Source organism: Ochotona curzoniae, unplaced genomic scaffold, assembly GCF_017591425.1.
Source record: "Ochotona curzoniae isolate NIBS_2020 unplaced genomic scaffold, NIBS_Ocur_1.0 patch175, whole genome shotgun sequence".
Taxonomy (NCBI): Eukaryota; Metazoa; Chordata; class Mammalia; order Lagomorpha; family Ochotonidae; genus Ochotona; species Ochotona curzoniae.
The window spans coordinates 542975-568927 of record NW_024466723.1 but is presented as its reverse complement, the minus strand read 5'-3'; the positions used below and the strand labels follow the sequence as shown (position 1 = coordinate 568927).

The 25953-nt window shown below is 55.6% G+C and overlaps 2 protein-coding genes across 3 annotated transcripts; both read right to left on the bottom strand.

Moving 5' to 3' along the window:
- Window positions 1-19: 19 nt before the first annotated feature.
- Window positions 20-14059, bottom strand: LOC121166587 (serine/threonine-protein kinase WNK4-like). Its single transcript, XM_040995804.1, has 18 exons — window positions 13445-14059; window positions 12033-12205; window positions 10942-11162; window positions 10556-10713; window positions 10050-10138; window positions 9758-9974; window positions 6974-7238; window positions 6647-6768; window positions 6381-6442; window positions 6162-6279; window positions 5787-5903; window positions 2670-2807; window positions 2163-2217; window positions 1495-2075; window positions 1355-1415; window positions 875-1265; window positions 585-784; window positions 20-423 (listed from the first exon to the last, which is right to left on the bottom strand). Exons 1-18 carry the CDS (start codon window positions 14057-14059, stop codon window positions 293-295), a joined length of 3714 nt encoding a protein of 1237 aa, XP_040851738.1. The 3' UTR covers window positions 20-292.
- A 1001-nt stretch (window positions 14060-15060) lies between these two features.
- On the bottom strand, window positions 15061-21052 carry LOC121166588 (vacuolar protein-sorting-associated protein 25). 2 transcript variants are annotated; one of them, XM_040995805.1, is made up of 6 exons: window positions 20882-21052; window positions 20584-20732; window positions 19607-19681; window positions 18832-18920; window positions 17831-17906; window positions 15061-15725 (listed from the first exon to the last, which is right to left on the bottom strand). In XM_040995805.1, exons 1-6 carry the CDS (start codon window positions 20932-20934, stop codon window positions 15613-15615), a joined length of 555 nt encoding a protein of 184 aa, XP_040851739.1. In that variant the 5' UTR covers window positions 20935-21052; the 3' UTR covers window positions 15061-15612. The 2 variants fall into 2 exon arrangements, with proteins under 2 accessions (XP_040851739.1, XP_040851740.1); XM_040995806.1 differs by having other exon boundaries at window positions 19607-19660; window positions 20587-20732; window positions 20882-20979.
- Window positions 21053-25953: the final 4901 nt, after the last annotated feature.

Sequence of the window (25953 nt, the reverse complement as noted above, 5' to 3'; positions counted from 1 at the left end):
TGCAGAAATGATACCTCCACACAACCAAGAGTCCCCCACATGTCTGGCTCTTCACTGCGTGGAGGAGGCATCTCCTCCTCCTCCGAGCCCCCCTGGCCTTCCACCCCCTCGGGGCTGGGGTCCTCCTTGCTGAGTAGTGGTGGTGGTGGTGGTGGTGAGAGCGGACAAGCTCCATGGTGGGCCCTGCTGTGTGAGGGGGTACACATGGCTTCTGCACTCAATTCACTGGAGGGGAAAAGAGAGAGCACTGAGGAGACTCCCCCACAGAGGGAGGGGGCGGCGCCACGGCCAGTCACCAGTCTCCCGCCCCTGGGCCTGCCCTCACCATCCTGCCAACATCCCCGGCGAATGTCACCCCCTTGCTTGCCCGCTGCTCCTGGGAGCCGGTGCTGCTGCCACTCAGAGAGTTCCTTCGCAAAATGCCTGAGAGCAGGGCAGGGGAGGGAGAGCACCGCATGAGGGAAGGGGGCTAGTCCCCTGGAAACCAACCAAGGGGCAGACCCCCAGGGCCTGGAAGAAAAACTGAGGCTGTAGGGAGGCGTCTCAGGAGAAAGGTGGAAGCTGGGCAGCGGCGGTGGTCTCACCAGGACCCGGGGGCTCAGCGCGTTGCAGGCTGTTGCGGCGGGAGCTGGGGAAGCTGCCCTTGGACAGGCGCCGCTGGCGGCTGGACAGCATGGCAGCTGGAGCCACGATGCCCGGTGGGGGCTGCTTGCCGAGCCGGTTGTACAAGTCCTCAATTTCCTTTTTCTGTACCATCTGCAGTGCCTCCACCTCAGATAAATGCCTGAGGATGCAGCAGGGGGGCGTGAGAGGGCTGGTCCCCTTGCAGGGTGAGGGGAGGTCTCCCATGGTCCCCCATGCACCTCCCACTCACTTCTGCCGCAGGCTCTGCAGCTCTACCCAGAACTCTTCGTCCTCCCCGCTGCTCTCAGACTCCTCACTGCTCACACACAGGCTGCTGCACGAGTAGTTCAGCCACACGGGGCTACAGTAGCTCCCCACGACGGGTGGTTCCTGCCCAGGAACCCCTTCCTCCTCAGCTCCAGCCCCCAGGCCCTCGGGCGCCTGGTCGCTCTCCGCCAGCGTCTCCCTGGTCTCTGGCTGGCCGGCCGCGCTGTCCTCTGTGTCCGAGCTCTCGGAGGTCAGCGGAGGAGGGGTTGGGGGCTTCAGAGAGCTGGAGAGAGACGGAGGCTGCAGGGGGAGCAACTCTGCTGGCTCTCGGGAAGAAGTTACTTGGAATCGCCCCACAAGCTGGGGCTTCGCCTCTGTGGACAGACAGCAGGAGGGGGAGAGAGGAGTCAGAGGGTCTGACAGACCAGAAGGCCATGGAGGGCAGTAATCGGAGAGGTCTCACCTTCAGAGATGGGCGCCAGTCTGGCTTCACCCACGAGGGGCCCATCAGGATTAGGGCAGGTCTGAAAAGGGTGGGCCCATGAGGAAGGAGGTGGTCCCAAAAGGAGCCTCCCTGGTCAGCCCCCTTGGGCTCCAACTCACCTGGCTCTCAGCCGGACTGTGGGCAAGAGTCTCCAGGCCATGAGGGGCAGGGGGCAGGAGCACAGGAGGGGCAGAGGGCAAGCTGGGGGAGGGACACGGGGGGGCCGGGGGAGGCTGGGAGAGGAGCCCTGGTGAGGGGGCCAGCAGAGACTGGGCCACAGTCATCACAGCCAGGGAGAAGGCACTTGCCAGAGAGAGGAGAGGCGCTGCAGTGGTGGGGGGCAAGGGAGGGGGCGAGGGGCTGGGTGGGAAGGAAGTGGGATTCAGTGTGACCTGGGAACAACTAGGAGGGAATGGGAATGGAGAACCAGGTGGGAGAGAGGCCAGGGGAAATGGAGAGGGTGGGGTTGGAAATTGGGGTGCACTGGAGGGAAAGAGAAGGGGGGAGTTGGGTTGCTGAGGAGAGGAGCTTAGGGAGGCCTGGGAGGAGATGGGGCAGTACAGGGAGAGGTTGGGCTGGCAGAGGGGAGAAGTGATGGGGAAGAGGGGTGTGTCAGGAGACAAGGGAGTGTCAGGAGAAGATGGGGTGGTAGAGAAGGCTGCCCAGCTCCTCTGCTCCGCGGAGGTGCTGCTCTGGGGCTCTGTTGGCAAGGAGGAGGTGTTGAGGTTCCAGTTTCTAGGAGTGACCCTGAGTGTTGGCATAAGCAGGAACAAAACCCAGTACATACCACTGCAGAGGTCTGGGAGGGGGCCCAGGAGGGCAGGCAATGGTGCTGGCTCGTCCTGAAGGAGAGAAGGGGGCCCTGGTCACAGGAGAAGAGAGGTTCAGAGTGGAGGTGTAAGCTTGGGGTTCTAACGCTAGGGATTCCTACGTGTGCAAATAGCCATAGCAAAGCAGCACAATATGTACCACTTTCCTCGAGTGGGTCACGGGAAAACAAAAGTACAAGGAGAAACTGAGAAAATGACTATGTGGTAAAACCCGACAGCTGGCAAATTGGGCCAAAGGTGATCTAGGAATTCTTAGTAAAATTCTTGCAAATTCTGTCTGCAAGTCTATTATTTCAAAATGAGCTAAAAGTATGTATTAAACACATTTTTCTAAAACAAGAGTCCATTACTTTCATCACATTCTCAAGTGGGGAAACAGCCAGTATTTTCAAGGTCCCAAAGGTGAAGAGGGGGTGGGGCCAAGGGAGACGGTTGAGGGTAGGTGCTGTCCCCAAGGGGCTGACCTGGGGGCCCGGGGCATCTTCAGAGGCCTCCACAGGGCCGGTGTCTCTCCTGAGCAAGGTCTCCACTCGTTGGATGATCTCCCGAATCCGGCTCAGGAATCCATCTCGCTCCGAGGGCAGAATGAACTCATTGTACACCTGTCAGGGAATAACAGGTGGTGGGGTGACCTCAGGTCCCCAACTCCTCCTCCCTCTCAGCCCCCTCCTGGTCTTTAGTAGCCACACCTTCACACCTGTGCTTCTGTCAATTGCCAGCCAAAAGCAAGTGGTTACTGAATACCTGTTGTGGTCCAGGGACTGTGTGCTGTCTGGAAAAGTACAGCCGAGACAGGATGCATGGACTCATGCTCCAACTAGTTTATGCACACCACGTTCAACACCACTGCCAACTGTGTGGCGTCCACTCCCATGTCTCCATTCCAGAGGCCAGCTAACCAATGCTCCAGGAGGCTGAGTTCAGTTTTCCCAAGGTCATTGGATTTAAACCCAGGTCAAAACTGGAGCCCGAGTTCTTTCACAATCCCTGTTCTTATGAGATTTTAGGACCCTATTACCTAGACCCAGGCTGCTGCACAAGAAAGCTGGAGAGAGGTGGGGATATAACGATGGCACATGTCACTTGCAGGTCCACAAACATCACTGAGTATCTGTGCCACGCCAGGCATCACGATGCTAGGTACCGTGAGGTCCAGGGAAGCATGCACCAAGCCCAGACCTTAGTGAAGTACAAAAACCTAGTCTAGAGGACACCAGGGCACCCACCAAAGGGAAGGCTCTTAGGAGCAAAGTAGACAGGCTATTCCAGGGGCTAATATAATGGCACATCAGATTAATCTGCCATCTGTGATCCTGGCATCACTATGGGCACTAGTTGAAATTCTGCTTGCTTTACTTCCAATCTAACTCCCTGGTAATTCACTTGGGTCAGCAGCAGAAGATGGCCCCCAAGTCCTCAGGCTTCTGCAACCATGTGGGAAACCAGAATGAAGTTCCAAGCTCCTGGCTTTAGCCTGGCCCGGCCCGCTGCCACTGTGTACATTTGGGGAGTTAATTAGTGGGTGGGCTCTCGGCCTCTCAAATTATCTATTTTTTAAAACAGGTAAGATGGTAAATTTCATTATTTTTTACTATATTAAAGAAGTGCTATTCCCAAGAGGGAACAGGTCTTGCCACCTGGGGGAGGGGAAGAGCTGGGACAGATGAGCTTCAGTGCTACCCCTGGAAGCAACCCTTCCTTGGGGAAGGAAGAGACAGCACGTGGTGTAGCCACTTCCAACTCGTCATAGGGTGTCAGGGCATCTTTGCTGGCCTTTTACTGTTAAGCCACTGACATTCCTATAGGTTAGAAGCAGGCCCAAGTTCATCAAATTGTTGAATAATGACTGAAACTCTGATATTCCATGAAAGGCACCCCCTGCCCCACCTCTATCCCATCCTGTCCGTCAAGAGAAGAAAGGGTCCGGCAGAGACACGCCTGAGGAAAGGACACACCTGGCACCTTCCAAGGAGTATTCAGAAACCAGTGTGGCTGGAACGAAGACACGGGGACTGGTGTGAAGCTTCGCATGCCAGGTGAATGACATATGGCAGCAGGTGCTTCAGGCAGTTCCCGAAGCCTGACTTTACTCCCCTCCCTCCCCTGCAGCTCCCCTGCGGCTTCCACCAACCAACCCCACTCAGGAAACTGGCATTGCACCAAGACCTTTCCACAAAGCCTCTGTCTTCATCCACGGCACCTCTTTGAAACTCCCTTCTCGTTCGGTTTCTACTAACATCCGCCTACTTCTCTCTCCATCTCTGAGTCCTTAGGGACCTGTTCTCCCATCCTGTTCTAGAACCCGCAGCCGCCTGCTCAGGTCCAGGTTCAGCTCCAAGGACCTTGTCTGGCTGTCCCTCTTTCACTCCAGCTTATGAAGAGCCCTAACAAAGCCTCACCTCCAACCTCCTGTCTCCCTAGAGGGGCCTGCTCCTTCAGCCTCCAAGCCGCCAGTCACCCTTCACGCCTCCTCTCCCTATCACATCGATTCAGCAAATGCTTAGTGACTGTCCACCAGGTGCACTGTCCCACCGCCACAGGTGTCTGCATTGCAAAACAAGGCACTGGCCTGCAGCGACCCTGAGTCACTCATCCCTCTGCTCCATGGTCAACTCCTTTCACCCATATCTGGTTTCCTGTGTCCACTTCCCAGTGGGAGTCTCTGCCCCCAAACCCCCCCCCAGCCCACATGGTCATCATAAAGCTCACTCCCATCATGCCATCACTGCTAGGATCAGAGGTACCCTGGGCCCACTCTGCTGTCCCCACGTTCACTTCCCATGGTCCCCCTAAGCAACCCTTCCTTCCAGTGACAGGGCTCCCCAGGATGTGCTGCCAGCTACTTGTAATGCCTCTGTCTCTGGCATGCCTTCATCTGACACACCCTTTCTACCTTTGCCGCCTCTCTTACCCTTCTGCTGAGACCTTGGTTGGGTTATACCTCTTCCCTGGCTGCCAACGGCCCATCCTTGCCTGGAGTCACTGTACCACATGTCTAGCATGCGCTTGCCATGCTGCCCTTAGGTGCTATATCAGTGTCAAGTTTCAGCAATTTCTGAGGAGCCAAACCTCAGAAATTCTCCCACTTCTAAAATAAAAGCTGAGTAGTCCTTGGTTTGAGTCCTTGGCTAGGAGCGCCAACCAGTGCTTTTTAAAAAACCCCAGCCATGGGGCCAGTATTGTACATGCCAGCATCTCATATCAGAGTGCTAGTTCAAGTCCTGGCTAGTCCATTTCTGATCTAGCTTCCGATTAACACACCTGGGAAGGCGGCTGATGACAACTTACCTGGGCCCCTGCCACCCATGTGGGAGACCAGAATGGAGGTCCCAGCTTCCTACCCTGACCCAGTTCCGGCTGCTGCATCCATTAGGGCAGTGAACCAGCAGATAGAAGACCTCGCTTGCTCACTCTCTCTGTTATTCTTTCTTTCAAATAAAACAAAAATCTTTTTAAAGAGTTCATCAATCTACTTGCTAGTTTTGCCCCAGCTGTGGGGTGGGTGGCTCCAGCCTCAGCAGAGGGCAGGAGGGAAGCTCTTGGCCCTGGGGCCATTCCGTCCCCATCTTGCTCCCTCTCACCATGGCAGCTGCGATCTCTTCTGGGCTGTCCCCATCCAGATCAAACCGGAAGGTCACCATCTTGCTGTTGTGGGTCTGCAGCTGGCATTCAACCACTCTGTCATTCTGGTCTGAGACCTTCCAGGGTAGCAGAGGGGAGAAAGTCAAGCCTTCTGTCCTCACTGTGTGTGCACCCCCTCCTCCAACGGGCACCAACATCCAGGCTGGGTCTGGGAAGAAGCAGGCTCCACCCTCCAGGTCGCCAGTGAGATACTAGCCAGGTTGCCACTAGGGAGTTGGTTACATTGCCAGTCCCCTTTTCTTGTTGACTGCCTGTCCACCTGAGTCCACCTGACCATACCCTCCTGGCCCTATGGGACACATTCATCTCCTTACATTGGTGACCCGCAGCCGGGATCGGGGTCTGCGCCGGAGATTCCTCCCTGGGGGTCTTTTCATCCGTCCTAGCCCTTCCCCAGTGTCGCTCAGGCCCGATGCTGTGTCAGAAGCATAGCTGGGGGGAGCAACAGGTGCCAGAGAAGGATCATGGCAGAGTCCAATGCCTCAGAACACCAGACAGGATACAACTGGCCCCCAGCTCAGCCCAGAACATACCTGTCCCCAGCTGAAAAGTCACTGCCAAGAGGCCCAGAACATGGAATGGACAGGGCAAACGCCTGAAACAGGATAAGGATTCACAGGGTCAGAAGATAACTGCTGGATCCTGGGGTGCTGGGGAGAGACTAGGAAAATTAGACTGGCCAGGGGTGGGAACAAAAGGACAAGGGTGGTGGATTTCCAAGAACAAGGGAACAGGTCATGGGGCTTAAGGTTGGGCAGGCTGCCTGGGAGCCCACCCCTCCGCCAAGCGACAAACTAACCGAGGGCAGGCAGACTTGGGACTCGGCAGGGCAGGCCAACACCCCGCCAGGGGCCTGCAGGGCAGGATCGGAGGCATCCAGAAAGCCAGAGGAGCTGAGGTAGCCATCTGTCTCGCAATCCGCTGGTTAGGGAATGAATGATCAAGAGATGTAAAGGACAGGAGTAGGAGAGGAGGGCCTGCCTCAACCAGGATGGGGCAAGGAGATCTTCCCAGAGGGAGAGGCCAGGCTGCAGGTGGAAGTGCCAGTGCTGTGAGGCTAGCTTCTGAGTGGGGCATCGGTGGCCCAGGGTCTAGAACCTATGTCTGAAGCTCAGGTGGGACTTACAAGTGGTAGATGAGTAGCTGGCATGACGAAAGAGGAAAGGCTGGTGCTGGTCGGCCTCCGGCTCCTCAGGTTCAGCGGGGAAGGCACTGGGTGGACAGGCAGCCACGGGGACACTTGGTGGTGGAGGTCCTGGCTCTGGGGGAAGGGCCTCCAGCTCCTTAGCTTTACGCAGCTTCTCACGCTTTCGCTGGATAGCAGCAACCCGCTCCCGCACGGCACGGGCCACTGGTTGGTAATCAGCTTCACAGACCAAGCCCAGTGCCACCTGCATTGAGAGGATGAAGAGCAGAACTTGAGGTACCCCCACCCTCAACACACACACACATACACACAACATACACTCCTCGAGGCACCTGGGACATGGGAGGAAGGAACCAGTTATGGGTTACCCACTGTGTCCATGAACTGGTTGGTGACTCTCTGCCATTCTCATCACCAAGTACTCTCTAACACATAGTGAGATGGATCTGCCCAGCCTCAACTGAGAGACAAGGAAAGTAAGGGACTGGTTCATGGTTATACAGTAAGTGGTTCTCAATGGGGGAAGGGGATGTTTATGCCACATCTAGAAACATGTTTGGCTGATGCGACTGGAGGATAGGTGCAACTATGGGGGTGAGAAACTGGGGTTCTTTTCAATCCCCTGCAATGCACAGGACCGCTCCAAGGCAAAGACACACGGAGAGCCACAGTCAAGAGGCCCTGGTGACTAACAGTTCAGGATCTGACCTCAGATCAGGCTGAGTCCAACACAGTCTTGGGTTCATGATCCCCACTCTGCAACTGTCATTTCTCTGTTGAGAACCCATTGTCCTCCCATGCGTCCCATCACCCACTGAACCTAGCTCACCAACTTTTGTTTTTGCATTTTCTACCTCTATTCATGTCTCTCTCCTTTCACCAGCTTCCATTTGCTGCCTCCTAATTGATTTCAGCCACAAGCTTTGCTGGGTAACTAAAGCAAGTGGGTAAGGTGATCTGACTAAAAGTCTCAACTCCTTGGGTTTGTATGTAGCTCATATCACTTCCTTCCTTGGGACCTTGGACAAGAATATACAACCTTGAGTTGGTGTTATGGTATAGCAGATTAAAATATCAGCTATGAAGCCTGCATTCTATACAGGTGCTGGTTCAAGTCCTGGCTGCTCCACTTCTAATCCGGCTCCCTGCTAATGCCAACTCAGAATGCAGCGGAAGTTGTCTCAAGTAGTTGAGCCCCTGCCACACGCTGGGTTCCTGGCTCCTGATTCCTGGGCTTCAGCCCGGTCCAGCTCCAACTGTGGAAGCCATTTGGGGAATAAAACAATAGGTCTCTGTCTAACTCTGCCTTTCAAACAAATAAATCTTAAAAATGATATACAACCTCTCCAAGCTTCATTTCCTCATCAGCAGATTGGACTCCCATGGCTCTCCATGCAGCACTGCCACACAGCAATCAGAGGCAGCCTCAGGCAGTGTTTTTAGAAACATTCAATGGCAGCAGAGTGCTTTGAGTCCTGTTTGGGCATGGGCTGATAATGAGCTCCTACTATGCACCAAGCACTGCCAGGGATGGAAAAATCAGGAAGGTCAGTTTCTGGCCTGAAGGAGTTTAGAATCCAGTAAAGGTGAAAGGCAGGAACGTGGCCAAGCACAAAGCAGACCCGTGTGGGCAGGACCTGCTCAAGCGGAAAGCAGCACTGACATCTGACTCCAGAGGGGGAGTCTCCCTGCGTCCCATGGTCCTGAGGGCTAGAGAGTGGGGAGAAAGACAAACTGCCAAGAAGGACAGTCCAGGGACCAGGCAGCTACATCCACAGTTATGTGTGTTGGCTGGTGCAGGTGACACACTGCATTTGACCCTGCACTGGTTGGCACACACCAAGAGTCAAGTCTGAGTTTACACCAGGCGAACTTTCTTGGGGTAATCCCCGACTGGACTGCTGGACTCGGGGGAAAATCACAGGGTGTGTTGTCTGACCTTGGAGTGCATGTTTCTGGATGGGGCCTCCTCACTTGCTGAGGCCTTTGTGGTGGACAATATGCCCAGATGCAAACCGGGAACACGAAGGCCAGCTCATCTAGGCCAGCAGGGGACATCAAGTGCCTCATCAGAGGATGGGAAACAACAGATTGGACAATTCCAGCCAAGTTAGCAGCATGTTCCTGGGTCCATGGATGTGCTAAGGTAGACTTCACCGACCAGCAGACCTTGGAAAGATTTTTTTTTTTAACCCTGGAGCAACAAAACCAACAATTTCTCACAACTAAACAAAACCACTCAAGTAACACCCTAAGAGCACACTTCCCCACATCGGGGTATCTAAAGCATCAAAGGACTGTCCCCCATCCCAGGGGACTGATGTGGTTTGACAGCAAGGAGCAGCCCTTGCCCCTCCTCCCCTATAGACACAGGAAAAAAATAGGAAAAACAAGTGAAATATGTATCCCACCCACCTTCCTCCATACCTGACCCTCCCCATCCTAGAGGCCCACATGGACATGCAGTCCTCTTAATGATGTAAATGATACTAAAAAGAAAAAAAAAAAAAAAAAAAGATGGAGGTCCCAGGAAAACAGATCTGTAGGAGCCAAAGCAGTAAGAGTGAAATATACACAAACACACACCTGGCAGGCCAGCCCAGGGCTTATCCCGGACGGAACACCGGGTGTGCGAAGGAGTGTAAAAGAGACACCCGCTCAAGAGGCTGGGAGGGGTGGGGTGGGATGGGCAACTCTCCCCTGTGGCACTGGCCATGTGTCCCATCCACGCCCAGCAAACAGAACAATTTGTCCTCTGCTTACCATCTCCTGGGCCACCTCCTCAGCCGCATCCTGGCCCAGCTGGAACAGGAACTCAATGGCCTGGTTGTCCCTTGGGCGTCCCCCACGCCGCACATCTTCCATGCGCAGCCAGAGCTTGAGCCCAGGCTTCTCGCCGTCATCCTCCTCCGCCAGCTCGACATGCACACCGCGCTCCTCGCGGAAGAAGGCATGCGCCAAGAGGTCCTGGATGGTGAACCTGGGGCGGCAGTGTGGCCATGAGTGCAGCCCTCAGCGACCTGTGCACCTGCCCCACCTCGGCCCCTAGCCCTACCTCTCGTTCTTGTTCGTGCGGATGCAGCCTTCGATAATCTCCTTCACCTCGGGCATCTTCACCTTGTAGAAGCTGTTGGGCTTCGTGCCCTTTGCAGAGAGGATCCCATGAGGCCCTCATGGCAGCAAGCAGCAGCCCCGGCGAGAGCTCCCATTAGTTCGATCTTCAAACCCCAACCCCCTCAAGCTTGGGCATGTGACCCTGTCCCAGTGCCTTGCACACTGTGCTTTCTGGTTCAGGAAAAGCAGGGCAGGGGGTGTGTCCTGCTGACCTGCAGGGCGGCTGGAAAGGCCAAAGACCCCAGAGGGGCCATCTGGTGCATGCGCACTACGCATCCACGTTATTCTCAATAGTCTGCGCTGGAAATAGCCTGCGGGCAGGCGGTACAACTTCCTTGTTCAGCTCCCTGGCACCTTAGCTGATTTCATAAAGGACGGGCCCCAGAAAATTGGACGACGGGGTGGGGGGCTGGAATTCCTTCTCCACCCCCTCCATGCCCCTCTCACCGAGGTGACCTTGCGGTAGATCTGCGCCGCATTCTGGCACTCGGAGTACGGGTACTCGGAGGTGGCCATCTCGAGCATGCACATGCCAAATGCATACACGTCCACTGCCTCGTCGTACTTCTCCTCATACATCTCAGGGGCCATGAACTCTGGGGTCCCTGGAGGAACCACAGCAGGAATCTGATGGCCCCCTTCAGGGCCGGATTGCAACCAGGAATGGGCGGGGGGGGGGGGGGGCTCCATTTGTCCCCCAGCTTCCTTAGGGTCTCCCAGTTTGGGGGTCCTCCAAGGGCCTTGTCTAGGGGAGGGTGATCCCCAGGTTTTCTTCTGATCAGGGTTGGCATGGGAGACAGGAATAGCAAGGCTCCCCTCTTGAAAAGACGCACCAATGACGCTCTTGGCAAAGGAGGCGCGCTTGAGCGTGGCCAGACCCAGGTCCCCGATCTTCACTGAGCCCGTGGGGCCAGTGATAAAGACGTTGTCGCATTTAAGATCACGGTGCAGGATGGGGGGCACGCGGGTGTGCAGGAAGTGAAGCCCTCGCAGGATTTGGCGGCTCCAGCGTTGAAGGACTCGAGGCTTCATCTCACGGAAGCGCCTCAAGTACCTGCGGGAGGATGCACAGCAAGGGTCGCAGCGGGGTTTGGGGGTGGAGGGTCTCAGCACAGGGATGGGGATGGAGCACTGTAACCAGGGAGGGATGCTCCTCACTCACTCCACCTCAGAGCCAAAGTTTCTCAGGGTCAGGGAACTGCAGGGTCCTAGAGGAAAGTCAAGAAGGGGGTGTGGTAGAAAGAGCTTACAAAACTGGTTGGTAGGTAAACTCTCAGGTAGGGTCAGGGCCCAGTGCCGTGGGAAGTGCCGGAAGGGATGACTAATTGCCCCTGCATGGGGGAGAGCTTCGCTGAGGAAATAACTTCTGTGTTGCCTCTTGCAGGAGGAGTGGAAGTTCAAGGTGAAAAGTGAAAGGAATGGAGACTTTCCAGACAGAGGAGCCGTCCCAGACAGCAGGGAGGGGAGGGCAAGCTCTTGAACTGGTTTTGTCTGGACTTTAGGTTCAAGATGCAGCTCTACCCTAGAATTTTGTGAGCAAGTTCATCACCATGGGTTTTATTCCTGGGGCTGTGGGAATTAGGGTAGGCAGAAGGTGGGATTTGCCTCTAGGAAAGATTCCCCCGCCCCCGGGCTGCAGTGAATGGAGCCAGTTAGAGGGGCAGAATGGGGCTCCACACCAGTGGCCCGCAAGGTGAGGGCAGAGACCAGGCAGATGTTAAGTAGGGACTTGGACACACTGGACAGGGACAGAGGACAGTGCGGAGAATCTGCAGAAACATCCACGGTCTCAACTGGACTCTTGGTGGGCACAGGTCAAGGAGGTGGCCATGGAAGCCCGCATTGCACCTGGTTGTGACGTTTACAGGGCAGCAGCAGGGTCCTGTCCCAGCCCGGCCCACCCCGCCCAGGGTACAGAGCTCACGTCTTGAGCGTGCCCGAGGTCATGAGTTCGGTGACCAGCACGATGCACACCTGGCCCCTCAGCACCGACTTCCACGAGTCATAGAAGCGTACGATGTTGGGGTGCTGCAGCCCCTTGAGCATCTCCACCTCCTCCGAGAAGCGCTGCCGCTCAGCCCGGGACAGTTTCCGAGTCTATGGGATGGGGAGACAGAGGTGAGGCCTGGGGCGCACATGAGGTCAGGAGCCCATGGATGGGCTCAGGTGAGTGGAGTTGCTCACCCAACAGGGAACAGACTTCGAATTCCCTTGGGCTACTCCAAGGACGGGTCTAACCTGGGCGTAGGGCAACTTTCTTAGACCCCCCTGCCGGACACAAGCCTCTTTATGCAGCTTTTTGCAGCCTGCTGAGCTCAATAGCGCCTTTGTGGTGACTCAGCCAGCAGTGAGGCAGGAGGGGGCACCTAGGGGCTGGCAGCAGGCAGGCAGCAGGCGGACCCAAGGCAGAGCATTGGGGCCAGCAAGGGGTTGGCCCCAGAAACTGGGAACTGCTAGATCCCAGAAGGCAGGAAGACTGCAGAGGGAGGTACAGAAGGAGAGCGAAACTCCAGGACTTGGAACCAGCCTATTCCCACCATGATCATACCCCCTAGTTCCCCAATTTGGCCTTCACCCCCTTGCTTGGCCTACAGCCTTGGGTGTGGTACTGGCAGGCACACAGGGCTCACCACGTCCAGCCCCTGTATAGAGTGGAAGCAATGCCCGGAAGGTCCTTCCAACCACCGCCCTCCTCAAAGTCACGGTTCAGTGGCTCTGGTTCTGGGAAGGGACAGCCCAGGTAGGTAGACGGAGGGATAAGGACTGGATTCAGGCCAGGGCTGGTGCTTCCTGCCCTCTGTCCCTCCTGCCCCAGTGGCTGTGAAGTCCACAAGTCAGCTGGCTCCAGGAGCCAGGCGAGACCCCTTCAAGCCACAACTGCCTTAAGTCTTGTGGAGGCTGAAGGGATCCTAACGCTGTGTGCCAGCCTGCCACTCTGCAAAGACTGGACCAGGCTCCCAACGGAAGATTTCCAAAGGTGGGGGAAGGGACAAGACAAGACATTACAGAGCCAGGGAACTGGGAAGGCCAGCCCCTCCCTGCCAGGGGCGCCTAACCAATTTCAAAGCCTATTTTCTCCTGGGGGGGTGGGGGAGTGTGAAGGGGGTAGAATTTAGTACGGAGCCTTTAAAGAAGTTCACACCCATAAGGGAGCACCTGCCTCAGTTTCTCCTTCAGCAGCCTAGAGGCAGGTCACTGGGGCAAGGAGGGAGGGGAGAGCGTCCGGGCACGGAGTGGAAAAATACGTCCTCTCCCGGAGGCTGTCCTCCTCCCACGCTCCCATCCCAAGACCGCTGGAGGATCCCATCGCGAGGGGTGGGGGGCGCCCAGCCGCACCTGCAGCTCACACCAGGCCACCTCCACCGTGGTGTCGGTGTCCAACCCCCGGTACACCGTCTTGAAAGAGCCACGTCCAATCTCGATGTCAAACTTGAGGTAGCGGCCATCCGGGGAAGTGGCCACTGCCTGGGTCTCTGTGTCCTCCTTTTCTTCCTGCTCTCGCTGTCGTTCCCGGGCCGCGGCATCGAGGATCCTCGGCTTGTCCCCGGACCCTGGGGCGCCTGCGGATTCCGAGAGCTCGGGAGGAGCAGAACCTGCCGCCTTCACGGGGGCTTCCCCGGCCCACGTGCCCTCGGGGAGCTCTTGAGGGTTGGGGGTTGGGCTCGTCGCCCGTTCAGGACCAACCGAGTCCGGAGGGTCGGGGGGCTCCGGAGCGGGCGTGGCTGGCTGGAACCAAGAACTCAGCAGCCCCAAGTCCACAGAGCTGCGGCGGCTGCCACGAGAGGAGCGCGGCCGGGGCTCAGCCTTCCCGGAGAAGCGGCGCATTCGGCGAGGAGGGGGCCCGAGACGTGGTGGTCCCACCGAGCCGAGAGGCGGCAGGGACCGCAGGGCCAGGTCGGCCTCGGTCTGGGACATGGGGACTGCAGTCTCCGTGGTCCGGGGTGCCAGCATGAGGAAGGGCAGGCCACCGCGGGGCGGCAAGCCAGACGGCCGGAGCGGAGGAGGCTTGACCAGCAGACTGTGGCTGAGCGCGCAGCGCACGGGATGAGCCGCCGGGGCCCCTGCCCCCAGCCCGGCCTCCCCGCCGCCCCGCCCCGGTCCCGCCCTGGCCGTACCCCCCGGGGCCGCCCCGTCTGGGCAGCGCAGATCCCAGCAGCGTGCAGCCCCTCACCTCGGCCGCCCCGCCCCCGGCGGCTCCCTTAGGCGGAGCGCACCGCCTTCCGTCTCTGTCCGGGAGACCGCCCAGTGCCCTCTCACATGAAGTAAGGGTGTGCAAAACCTGCCTGTCACAGGGACATGACCAAGACACTAGGACAGACAAGGAGCAGAAATGTGACCCTGGCTCCCAGGCCTTGGTGATTGGGTGGCTAGGGGGAGGGTCCCACTCGCCTGCACACCCCAGATAAGGCAGCACTACTAGGCTAATCTTGGGGAGGGGGGGCCTGTAGCCCCAGGCCGAGCAGAGGTCAGTGAAAAGGTATGGTCTCCTCTGGCCCTTGGTCCGCAGAGATGGGCGTGTGCCTCCAGCACTAGTCCCTCCCCCAAACCAAAAACCCATCTCCACCACCCCGCCTCGACCACGGCCTGGCCCTAGACAGAGTGGCTGTTTTTGCTGTGGGCTCACCTTCCTCCCTCTTTGTTTGCTGAAGTCCCCAATAAACCAAAGTCCGCATCCGGTTTACCGCGGTCCCTGGCTCCCCCTGGCCAGGACTACCTCACCCAGAGCAGCCTGTGCAGGAAGAGGATTAGTAGTTGAGGACTCTCACAGGGGGCAGAATGAGGGCACCCTGGCGGAGGAAAAGTGGCCAGTCCCCAAGCTGTGCTCCATCAACCCTCCTCCACACAGCCCACCAAGCAGATGAATCCCAGGCTCTGGGTGTCCCGCCTCAGGCCTCCCCTCCAGTCACTGGGTCCTCCCGCCCCTCTTCCGACAATCACTTGAAAGGCAGACAGTGGGAGCTGAGATTTTAATATCATAAATCAGTGCCAGGCCCTGCCTCTCCACAGCCAAGTCTGCTCCTGGGCCCTCCAGCCTTCACGCCGCCTGGAGGCTGCCTGCAGCCAGAGTTTCCTCCATCCCCAAGGAGGATCCAGCACCAGCCAGAGACGGGAGGCCACAGCAGCTAAGGGGGGAGGGTCAGAAGCTTGAGCAGGTGTGTGTATGTGTGTGTGTATACACGCATCTATGCTCAGGTGTGTGAGCATGTGTGAAGTGTTAGGTTTTCCAGCCCTGGCTCAGGGGCAGTCTGGGATGGGGGAGGAGGTAGGGCAAATAGAAGCAAGTCTTTTCTCATTGGCATCTCAGCTCATCCTACCCAGGGGACAGACAGACAGACAGATATACAGGTACATGAGAAACCCATCCCTGGGTCCCAGGCTTCAGGACTGGAGCCCTTGTTGAGTCTGGCGGAGTGACAGATCCAGGCTGCAGGGATCCTGGGCCTGCCTCCGTTGGGAAGCCCTGGGAAGGCGGGAGGTAGGAAGTGAAGGGCGCCAGGTGTCAGCTAGAAGAACTTGACGCCTCGGCCGTCATTGATGGAGATAATCTCGGCCTTGTGCTCCTGTTGGAGGGCCTGCAGAGCCCGCAGGAGGGTCGCCTCATCCAGCCCATGGAATTCTGCGCAGGGAGAAGCAGGCTGTCAGGGATGCTTGGGGTACTGAGCGGGGTGGTCTCGCTGTAAGCTCAGGCTGCTTGGAGCCTGGCATATAAGTGTCTTCCCCAAGGGTCTGTCCAGCGCAATTAGAAGAAGGGGTGAGGTCACAGCATATTTTGACACAGCAGTCAAAACGTCACTTGGGAGGCCTGTATCAGAAAGCAGGTTCAAGTCCCAACGACATCCCCGATCCCAGCTTCGTGCTCACTCACGCCCTGGGAGGCAGCAGCAGATGACAACTCAAGCAGTGAGGTCCCCACCACCCACGGGGACACCTAGACAGAGCTGTCAGCTCCTGGCTTCGGCCTGCCCAGCCATAGCCATTATAAGCATTTGGGGAACATCTCCTGCCTCTGCCTCACAAATAAATAGAAAAACTACTTTTTAAATAAATGGTTCAATTACTTAGAAGGCAGAGTGACAGAGGGAGGAAGAGAGAGGGAGAGAGATCTTCTGTCCACCAGTTCATTCCCCATGTGGCTGCAGCAGCTAGGGCTAAGCCAGGCTCAACTCCATCAAGGTCTCCCATACAGGCGGCGGGGGCCCAAACACTTGGGTTCACCTGCTGCTGCTTTCCCAGGTGCATTAGCAGGAAGTTGGTTAACATACAGAACAATGGGGACTTGAACTGGTCCTCTAATATGGGACACCTATCCTGCAAGTGGTGGGTTAACATGCTGCACCATTATATCGCCCCCACCCCAACTGAAAGCTTTTAAGCTATTCGGTTTGTCTTGGCACAAAAAAAATTTGAAATCCATGTTTTTCCCAAAAAATGTATTTTCTGTGTATTATGGGAGAAACAAGTTGCACCAAAATAAAATCATCCTTTTAATTTCATTTTCCAACTTTTGAAGGGTGCTCATATACTTCCACAGCTACCACCCGTACTTCCTGGGCACCCCCTGAGGAGGGAGGGACGGAAGGAGGCCTGGGTCAGCATGAGGATTCAGGCTTATTTCGCCCTCTGGCTCTCCTGTCTGACGCAAACCCCCTCCTACTCCAGTCCTCCTGCTCCCTGCCACTTCATGTCTGCCACACAAGGATGACACTATATGCTTCGGGGCCGTGAGGAAGGGCTCCCTGCAGTCAGGGCTGAGGAGGCCAAGAACCCTGTCAGCAGACATCTGTACAAACGAGAAGGGCCTGTCCCGACACAATGAGGTATGGCCAGTACTGCCAGCCAGGAGACTGGCCAACTTTGGCATTGCTTTCTGCCCTTTGTTAGTTCAAAGGGACAGGGCCGGGAGCCAAGGGCCAGCGGAGTTCCTGGAGATATGGCATGATACTGAAGGAGATGTGAGAGGCACAAGGCAAGCCCCGACAAGCAGCAGGCGAGCTGCGGGGGACCAGCTCCAGTGAGGGAGCCTCCCACTTCTCCCGGCCTGAGCAGTGGGCAGGGCGAAGCTGCCGCGCTGAAGTCATGGGTGCTACTCGTGGGAGCAGCAAGCAGAGGCCTGCAGGGCAGGGGGAGACAGCCAAGAGCTGTGACTATGTTGGGGCAGCCAGGGTCTGACAGTCACCTCCCCAGCCTCCACCTGCCCTGTCCCACTGTCCCCTCAAAGCTGAGACTGGATCACCATGATCCTGGGGATCAGAGGGAGGAGTTAGAAAAGAACTAAGGAGGGGTTCACACTGCCGAAAAATCAAAGGGTATCCGAATCCTTGCCAAACACCAAAGTATTTAAATGGGCTGGGGCTGTTGGCCCAAATTCCTTCAGCTGACACCCGCAAACCTTGAGGTCTTGGTGAGGATAAAGGCTGAGTGGACCTGAGTCAGCAAGCAGCGAGCTTGCCTGCTAATCTCCCGGGCAGCTGCCTCCTTTGCCATTCCCAGCAGGAACTCCTAACTTTCCCTGGGCTCCCACAGGCCCCAAAAATCTTGAACTGAAGACTCTCCCTAGGAAAATGCACCTGCCCTCACTCAAACACCATGAGTTTGGGGCAGGTGAATTCAGGTGGTTTCTAGAATTGCGGGATGTGAATTCAGGGGCAGAGAAACGGAAAGAGTGCGTATCAGTTAGAGCCAGGATGGGAGAGAGGATGTGGAGAAAGAGAAAGGCGTTACCCTCATCCTCTGTGTCTTCCCCATTGGTCAGTTCATACAGGGTGAACACGGAGTTGTTGTGGCCACTCTTGGAAACCTGTGGGCACATCAGGGCTGGGTAAGGCTGAGAATCTCTGGGGTGAGGGAACACTCCCCACCTCCATCTCTTTCCTCCAAGAACTCTGCCTATTTCCAAAGCGCAGTTCGTATCACCTCTGCCAGCGGCCTGAAAAGCACAACCCCTACAGGTGCTATATTTGTATGTGTACACACACCGCCAGGCACCACGAAACCACAGGCCTGCATGTGTCCGTGCACTGACCTCCCCTGGCTGGTTTCCTGTTCAGGATATGTGTGTGTGTGTGTGTGTGTGTGTGTGTGTGTGTGTGTGTGTGTGTGTGTGTGTGTGTGTGTGTGTGTGTGTGTGTGTGTGTGTGTGTGTGTGTGTGTGTGTGTGTGTGTGTGTGTGTGTGTGTGTGTGTGTGTGTGTGTGTGTTATATTTAGGCTGTTGATGCTTCTTCCCTGCTCTTCTCTGCTGGGAAGGTTTGTGGCTAGTGGGGACTAGGAATTTGGGGGCGAGAGTTTTCAGGCCCACCCCCACCCACGCAATTCAGAATGTCTCATTCATAGTGTGGATAGCACCATAATGACACAGTGGAGGAGGGGCCCCAGGGGTGTGTGTGTCTGTGTGTGTGTGTGTGCGCGCATGTGTCTCCCCTTCCTTTCCCCATTTATCTCCTGTGGTCAGAGAACCAGCCAACAATAGCACTCCTGGCTCCCAGGACTGCATTCTCCAAACACAGCCTCATACAGCCTCTGGTCCCCCACAAGCAAAGACAGGGTGCTCCTGTGCACACAGAGAACGCAGGGGTCACACGCAGGGGTCTGCTGGAAGGCCTACACTTCCTCTTCCTGCACCTTCTCCCAGCGGGTTCCATCTCAATCCAGGAACACCAGGCACAGCGACCACCACCCCCTATCCCGGGTCACCGCTCAGTACTCGGCAGCAGGATGGGCTCACCCACTGGTAGATGAGTTTCCCCCATTCTTCCGGCCTCCGCCACATGATCAGGAAGCTAGACTTGTTCTTATCCAGCCACTCGAGGTTCCCTGTGAAACAGACTGATGAAAGCCTCGTGCCCTAGAAAGGGACAAAGAGGCAGACACCGAGGGGTGACAGAGTGGAAGAGACTCTGTTTTTACTTTCCTGTTTGCAAGGCACTCACTCTCTTTTTTTCCCACTTCACTTCAGGTTGGGGTGCAGAGATTTTAATGTTGTATATATATGGGGAGAAAAAGCACCCAGAATCGGGCCATTGGTGGCAAAGAACATTCTTGGTCTCAAGCCAGAGGTAGAGGGAAAAAAAAGTTAATAAAGGGAAAAACCTTGGACTGACTTAACCTCAGGAAAACCCAAGTAGGGGGACAAATAAGAAATCTGAGGGCCCAGTGAGATAGCCTAGTGGCTAAAACCCTTGACTTGAATGTGCCAGGATCCCATATGGGTGCCAGTTTTAATCCCAGCGGCCCGCTTCCCACCCAGCTCCCTGCTTGTGGCCTGGAAATGCAGTAGACCACCGCCCAAAGCTTTGGGATCCTGCACCCACACGGGAAACCCAAAGGAAGCTCCTGTCTCCTGGCTTCAGATTGGCTCAGCTTCACCAATTGCAGCCGGGTGGGGCGTGAACCATCGGATGGAAGATCTTCCTCTCTGTCCCTCCTCCTCTCCATATATCTGCCATTCCAATAAAAATAAATAAATCTTAAAAAAAAAAAATCTGAGAAGGCAAACCCACCTTTTTTCCTCAGTTCTTCTAACACAATCTGGATGGATTCCACAGGGAGCTTCCCTAGTTGAAGGTTAAGGGAATCACACACATTGTACATTGGGTGGAATAAAAAAATTAAAATCTAGTCAGTGCTATGCCAAGAGCCACCTTCTTCTGCCCCTGTCCACACATGTCCAGGGCAGTTGAACACACACTGGATATTAAACGGAGGGAGGTGGAGAAAAACTCTTGTAGTTAGAAGGGTTTTAGGGGAGGTGTTCAAGGGCAGCAGTTCAGGCGCTGTGTCTCATACAAGGCTTCTGCCCTGCAGAGCTGGTCCCAAGCTCCCAGCACCAGCTTCCCACTCCCGTGCTCCCTGGGAGGCAGCGAGGATGGCTCTGGCCCTTGCCACCCACACAGGGGACCCACACTGAGTCCCTGGGTTCCCGGCTGGCTCCATCTCAGCCGATGAGGGCGTGTGAACCCATGGATAGAAAAACCTGTCTCTGCCTTTCAAATACATATTTTTAAAAAAAAAAAAAGCAAGGGGGAGGGGCAGATTCAGGACAGGAAAGGTTGCCTTCAGCCTTTCTCCACATAGTTTCAGCGTGACACAGAAGGCAGGAAGAAATGAACCTTACTTCCGGGGGGTGGGGAGAATGGGGGCGGGAATGGAGATTATTAGAGGGAATCCTGGGTTTCAGGGGCAAGAGCTGAAGCCAGAGGATCTGGAGGCGACGCTTCCACCGGCACCCTCCACCCTAAATCCAGTTGGGGCGGGGTTAGGGGTGGGACCCTGCCTAGTGTGGGTCCGGGACAGGGAAAGGGGTGGCGTCTGGGGGGAAGTGCATGCAGGTGCGGGTGCATGGGCAGGGGCTGCAGGGGCTGCAGGGGCTGCAGGGGCGGCAGGGGCGGCAGGGGCGGCAGGGGCGGCAGGGGCGGCAGGGGCGGCAGGGGCGGCAGGGGCTGCAGGGAGGAGGGCTGCGGGACCGCCCCAGGCAGGATACGCTGCAGTTTGACGTTGTTGAAGAGCGGGCTCTCCTGCGCCTCCATCACTGTCATGCTGGCCTGCTTGTGCAGGCGGCAGAAGGACAGCACCAGCGAGCACCACGCGGCCAGCTGCTTCTGCCGCGTGTCCATGTTCGGCTGCAACCTGGGCGGAGGGGTTCAGGCGCACAGTTAGAGGGGGCGACGCGTGCAGGGTGCGGGGTGTGGGGAGCCGGGTCTCTTCTCCCCTCCCCCAGGGCTAGGTCCGGGGATGGGAGGGAGGAAGAGCGGGGCTTCTCGGGGGCTGAGCCTCACGTAAAGAAGGGCGGGAAGCGATACTGCCAGGGCCATTCGAAACTCATCGCCATCGTTGTAGCCCAGGAAACCCGGAATCTCCCGGCAAAGCACTTCCGGTTTCCACTTGGATCTGTCCGGGCAGAAAGCACAGCAGAATGGTTCCGGATGTCGCCCTAAAGGCCCGTGTCGTCAGCCAGACCTCTACCCCAGCAAAGCCTTGTCCTTTTAGAACAAAACGAGTTTTGAGGTGCCAGTATGGGATCCAGGCGCGGTGGCCTAGCGGCTAAACTCCTCGCCTTGAACATGCCCGGATCCCCTATGGGCGCCGCTTCTAATCCCGGCGGCCCTGCTTCCTATCGAGCTCCCTGCTTGTGGCCTGGGAAAGCAGTTGAGGACGACCCGCATGTGGGAGACCTGGAGGATCCTGGCTCCTGGCTTTGGATCGGCGCAGTACCGGCCATTGTGGTCACTTGGGGAGTGAATCATCGGACGGAACATCTTCCTCTCTGTCTCTCCTCCTCTCTGTATATCTGACTTTGCTATAAAAAATAAGCCAATTTTTTTTGTTTTTTTAAAGCAGTCCTCTGGTTCAGCCCGAGAACAGTGAGCTCACCAAAGCCAACCTTGGTCTCCTGCCTCAGCCGACGGGTGTTTCTGCTCAACTGGACTTCTTCTGATATTAACATTCCAACCATCTCTCCCTTCTCCCATGCCTGTGCCTTCCTACTCCCCAGGACCCCTGTTGGTTTTAGGTGACTCCTTTCCCCCTGCCTAGACTGCTCAGTTCCATTTCCGTTCCTCTCTGAAGCTGGCCTGTTCCCTGCCAGTGTCTGCATGAGCACTAGGCTGGATTTGGACCAGTTCGGATGCTCCAGCTGGGGAGCAGTGTCTGCAGTTGGCTCCAGTGATGGCTTCTGGTGTATCTTGCTGCTGCTTCCCAACTTCTCCAAGAACTTTGTCCCGTTTCCTCTCTTCTTTTCCCCAGACTCTGCCCCCCAAGGACACAGGGGTGATCAGGATCTTCCTTATGTGAAAACCTGTCCAGCCTTTGACACCGCCACCTTAATTTCCTGTCTGACCTTTAGCCTTTCGCTCCACAATTCCTGCTCCTCAGAGCAACCAACAGATATTTGTTGAATGAATGAATGAACCTTTCCATTGATAATACTTTCTCAAAACCATGGTTTCAGGCCAGGAAACCCGGAATCCCCCATGTTAAGTCTAGTGCCTAAAGTTCTTGCCTTGCACCTACCAGGATTCCATATGGGCACTGGTTCTAATCCTATCAGTCCCGCTTCCCATCCAGCTCCTCTGCTTGTGGCCCGGGAAAGCAGTTGAAGACAGCCCTAAGCCTTGGGACCCTGTACCCACCTGGGAGACCCAGAAGAAGTTCCTGGCTCCTGGCTTTGAACTGGCACAGGTCCGGCCACTGTGGCTGCTTGGTGAGTGAATCAACGGATAGAACATCTTCCCCTCTGTCTCTCCTTCTCTATGTAAAACTGACTTAAATAAATAAACCAAAATCTTAGGATAACAACTCTTATTTATTTGTAAGGCAGAGTAACAGAGATTTTCTAGTGGGGGCTGAGCCTTGGAGTTCCTCTGTGTTTCACATGTGGGTGACAGGGCTCCAAGCACTTGGGCCATCCTCCACTGCCTTCCATGTACATCAGCAGGGAGCTGGATCGGAAGCAGAGCACAGACAGTGGCTTCACCCACTGCACCACAACACCAGTCCATCCATTTCTTCACTGGATGAAACATGGAGAAGAAAACTAGATTCTGTTTCCTCCATCTTTACAGGACAACACACCATGCACGATTTGTTATACAACCAGCCACGTGATGCGTGTTAGTGGTGTGTGTGAAGACAAACGTGGGGGATTCACGCACCCCAGGCTAGCACTCCGTTTCCAAGCCTGGTTCCTGCTAATATGCACCTTAGGAGGCAGCGGAAGTTGGCCCCTGCCACCCACCCGGGAAATCTGCATGGAGTTCCTGGATCCTGACTTCGACCCAGCCCAGCCTTGGCTGCTATAGGCGTGTGAGGAATGCACCAGTGAATAAACAATCTTTTCCTGTCACTCTGAATATCAAGTAAATTGATAACTAAATGTGTTGAAGAAGAGGACGGCTGTGTTCCCAGAATACAGCAACATCTCTTTCCGTGAAAACTGGAAATATCCTTAGCAGTCCTAGAAACAGATGTGTCTGGTGTGAAGTAAGTGTTGAGCAGGCCCTCATGAAGTGGGCAGCCATGCCTCAGGAATGAGACTGCAAGTGCGTGCTATTGTGGTTTTAGGCAGTTAATTCAGGGTCACAAGCTTGGAAGCCACACCTCCCCCATCTACCTGGTCCTTTTTATTAAGATTTATTTATTTATCTTTATTGGAAAGTCAGATATACAGAGAAATGGAAAAAGAGAAAGATCTTCCATCCACCGAGTAAAGAGGAAGGATCTTCCACTCCCCAAGTAGCCACAATGGCTGGAGTTGAGTCAGTCCAAACCCAGAAAGCAAGAACTTCTTCAGGATCTCCTATGCAGGGGTAGGGTCCCAAGGCTTTGGGCAGTTCTTGACTGTTTCCCCAGGCCACAAAGCGGGGAGCTGGATGGGAAGTGAGGCCATTGGGACACAAACCAGCATCCATACGGGATCCTGGTGCTTTCAAGGCGAGGACTTTAGCCACTAGGCTACAGTGCCAGGCCCCTTCTGCCCACCTGTGACATTCACCTGGAACCTGAGAGGGGGTGATATTGCATTGTTGTGTAACCACTCCCTCACAAGCCCCCATAAAGGCCCATGGTAGGGAGGGGCTGTCTCTGTCTCTTTTTCTTAAAAATTTATTTTATTTTTATAGCAAAGTCAGATATACAGAGAGGAAGAGAGACAGAGAGGAAGATTACGTCCAATGATTCACTCCCCAAATGACCACAACAGTGGGTGCTGCGCTGATCCAAAGCCAGGAGCCCAGATCTCCGGGGCTCCCATATGGGTGCAGGGTTCCAAAGTTTTGGGCTGTCTTCAACTGCCTTCCCAGGCCACAAGCAGGGAGCTGGATGGGAAGCAGGGCTGCTGGGATTAGAACCAGCACCCATATGGGATCCCTGCACATCCAAGGCGAGGACATTAGCCACTAGGCCACCGCGCTGGGTCTAAGGGCTTGCTCTCTTGATTGTGTGCTTCTTTCACTCTGGCACTCCAACTCTTGGCCTCCCCAGAATCTGTTTGCATTCTGGCATCCTGTGGACAGACTGAGGACAGACAGTGCCTGAGCATGGCCCCTGTGCATCTGTATTCCTCACCCTCTGCTCACTGCTTGGGTGGGACAGTAAAGATGTTAATGCTAAGATGCTTTGTATTTCTAATCCAGGCACTTTCAAGAGTTCTAGGGGGCCCGGCGCGGTGGCGCAAGTGGTTAAGTCCTCGCCTTGCACCCCCGGGATCCCATATGGGCGCCGGTTCTAATCCCGGCAGCCCTGCTTCCCTTCCAGCTCCCTGCCTGTGGCCCGGGAAAGCAGTCGAGGACGGCCAAAGCTTTGGGACCCTGCACCCGCGTGGGAGACCCGGAAGAGGCTCCTGGCTTCAGATCGGCATAGTATCGGCTGTTGCGCTCACTTGGGGTGTGAATCATCGGATGGAAGATCTTCCTCCCTGTATCTCCTCTCTGTATATCCGCCTTTCCAATAAAAAATAATAAAAATAAATCTTTAAAAAAAAAAGACACCACTTCCACAATTTTCTCAGGTCTTTCCCTCTTGGATCCCCCTCCTGATTCCTATGACACATAGTTTCTGTCTTCAATAAATCACATTTAAAAAAAAAAAAAAGAGTTCTAGGAGAGGTGAGGCCTAGCAGTAATGGAATGTGGGCAAAGAAGCCAGGAAAAGGTGAATGCTTTCAGCTTTTTAATTGTGTAGAGATTATTCGCTGCATGTCTCTTGGGGTTAACTTGTATTGCTGGAGAAGCTAGGTCATACGTCTTCAGTTTAACGGACGAGTTTCACAGTAATGATCGTTTTTTGCTCTCAGGAGCTTGATTCATACTGACTTGCAACATGCACTTGTCATTTGCTAATTCCTAATGAGCACTGCCATGAGCAAGCTTAGTGAATAAAGACCCCTTGCCTGGCGTGATCTCTCCTGTACACTGCAACAGTGCAAGGACACAGCTCAGCAAGGAGGAAAGCCCCCAGTGAGACAGGGAATGAATAACAGTCGTAATAGTAATAGGGGTCTCCATGGAAAATCAAGTTGTTTCACAGATGCTGTTGGTGGCCTGGCAGGTGTGTCCCAGAGAGGGTTGGAGGTGAAGGTTATTTCATGAACAGGGCCTCCCCATCCAGGAACAGTACATGCTCCCCTTGCACAGTGAGTTGTAGAGAGGGGTTAGATACATCCCCTAGAAAGTGGGATGTTATCTTAAAGGAGCATTGGTATGTCTCAGGAAGAACTAGTGGTTGCTATGGAGATAACACTTCCCTGACCGCCAGGACCAAAGCTCCCTAGCTTTAGGCTCTCAGGTTTCATACAAGTCTTGGCTTGAACACCAGGGGGCAGTGTGTGGTCATGATGTGGGCCACACCCCATCCAGGACAATGTAGGATGGAGGCCCTAGTCCGAGAGGGGAGGGGTGAGCCTAGCAAAGGAAGCCCCATGCCACTCCTCCCCTCAACTCTGAGGTCTTGAGGCCCAGGAGAGAGGGTAGATTCTTGGGGTTTAGTTCAGGGATCCTTTTCCCCGGACCTCAGAGTAAACTGAGGCAGGAAGAAGAGGAAGAGCGAGGGCTGTCCCCTCGTTATGGAAGTCACAGTAAATTTGTCCCTTGCCCCTCCTCCTGCATTGCCCCTAGCTGCTGTCCAGACCGGAAGGGAGTCTTTTCCTGCTTGTTTCCTGGAGCTGTGTTTGGAGAGGCGCAGGAAAGGCCCTGCCCTGGGAGAAAGGTACATGGGGCATGGCTTTCATCGTGGGGGGAGCAGCAAGGGAGGGAGGGGGAGAGGCGGTGGATGAAGTTCCAAACCGAACCCGAGTCTTCCCACTCTGCTGTCCATTGTGGGAAGGGCAGAGGTTTTGGGAGGGATGCAGACTGCA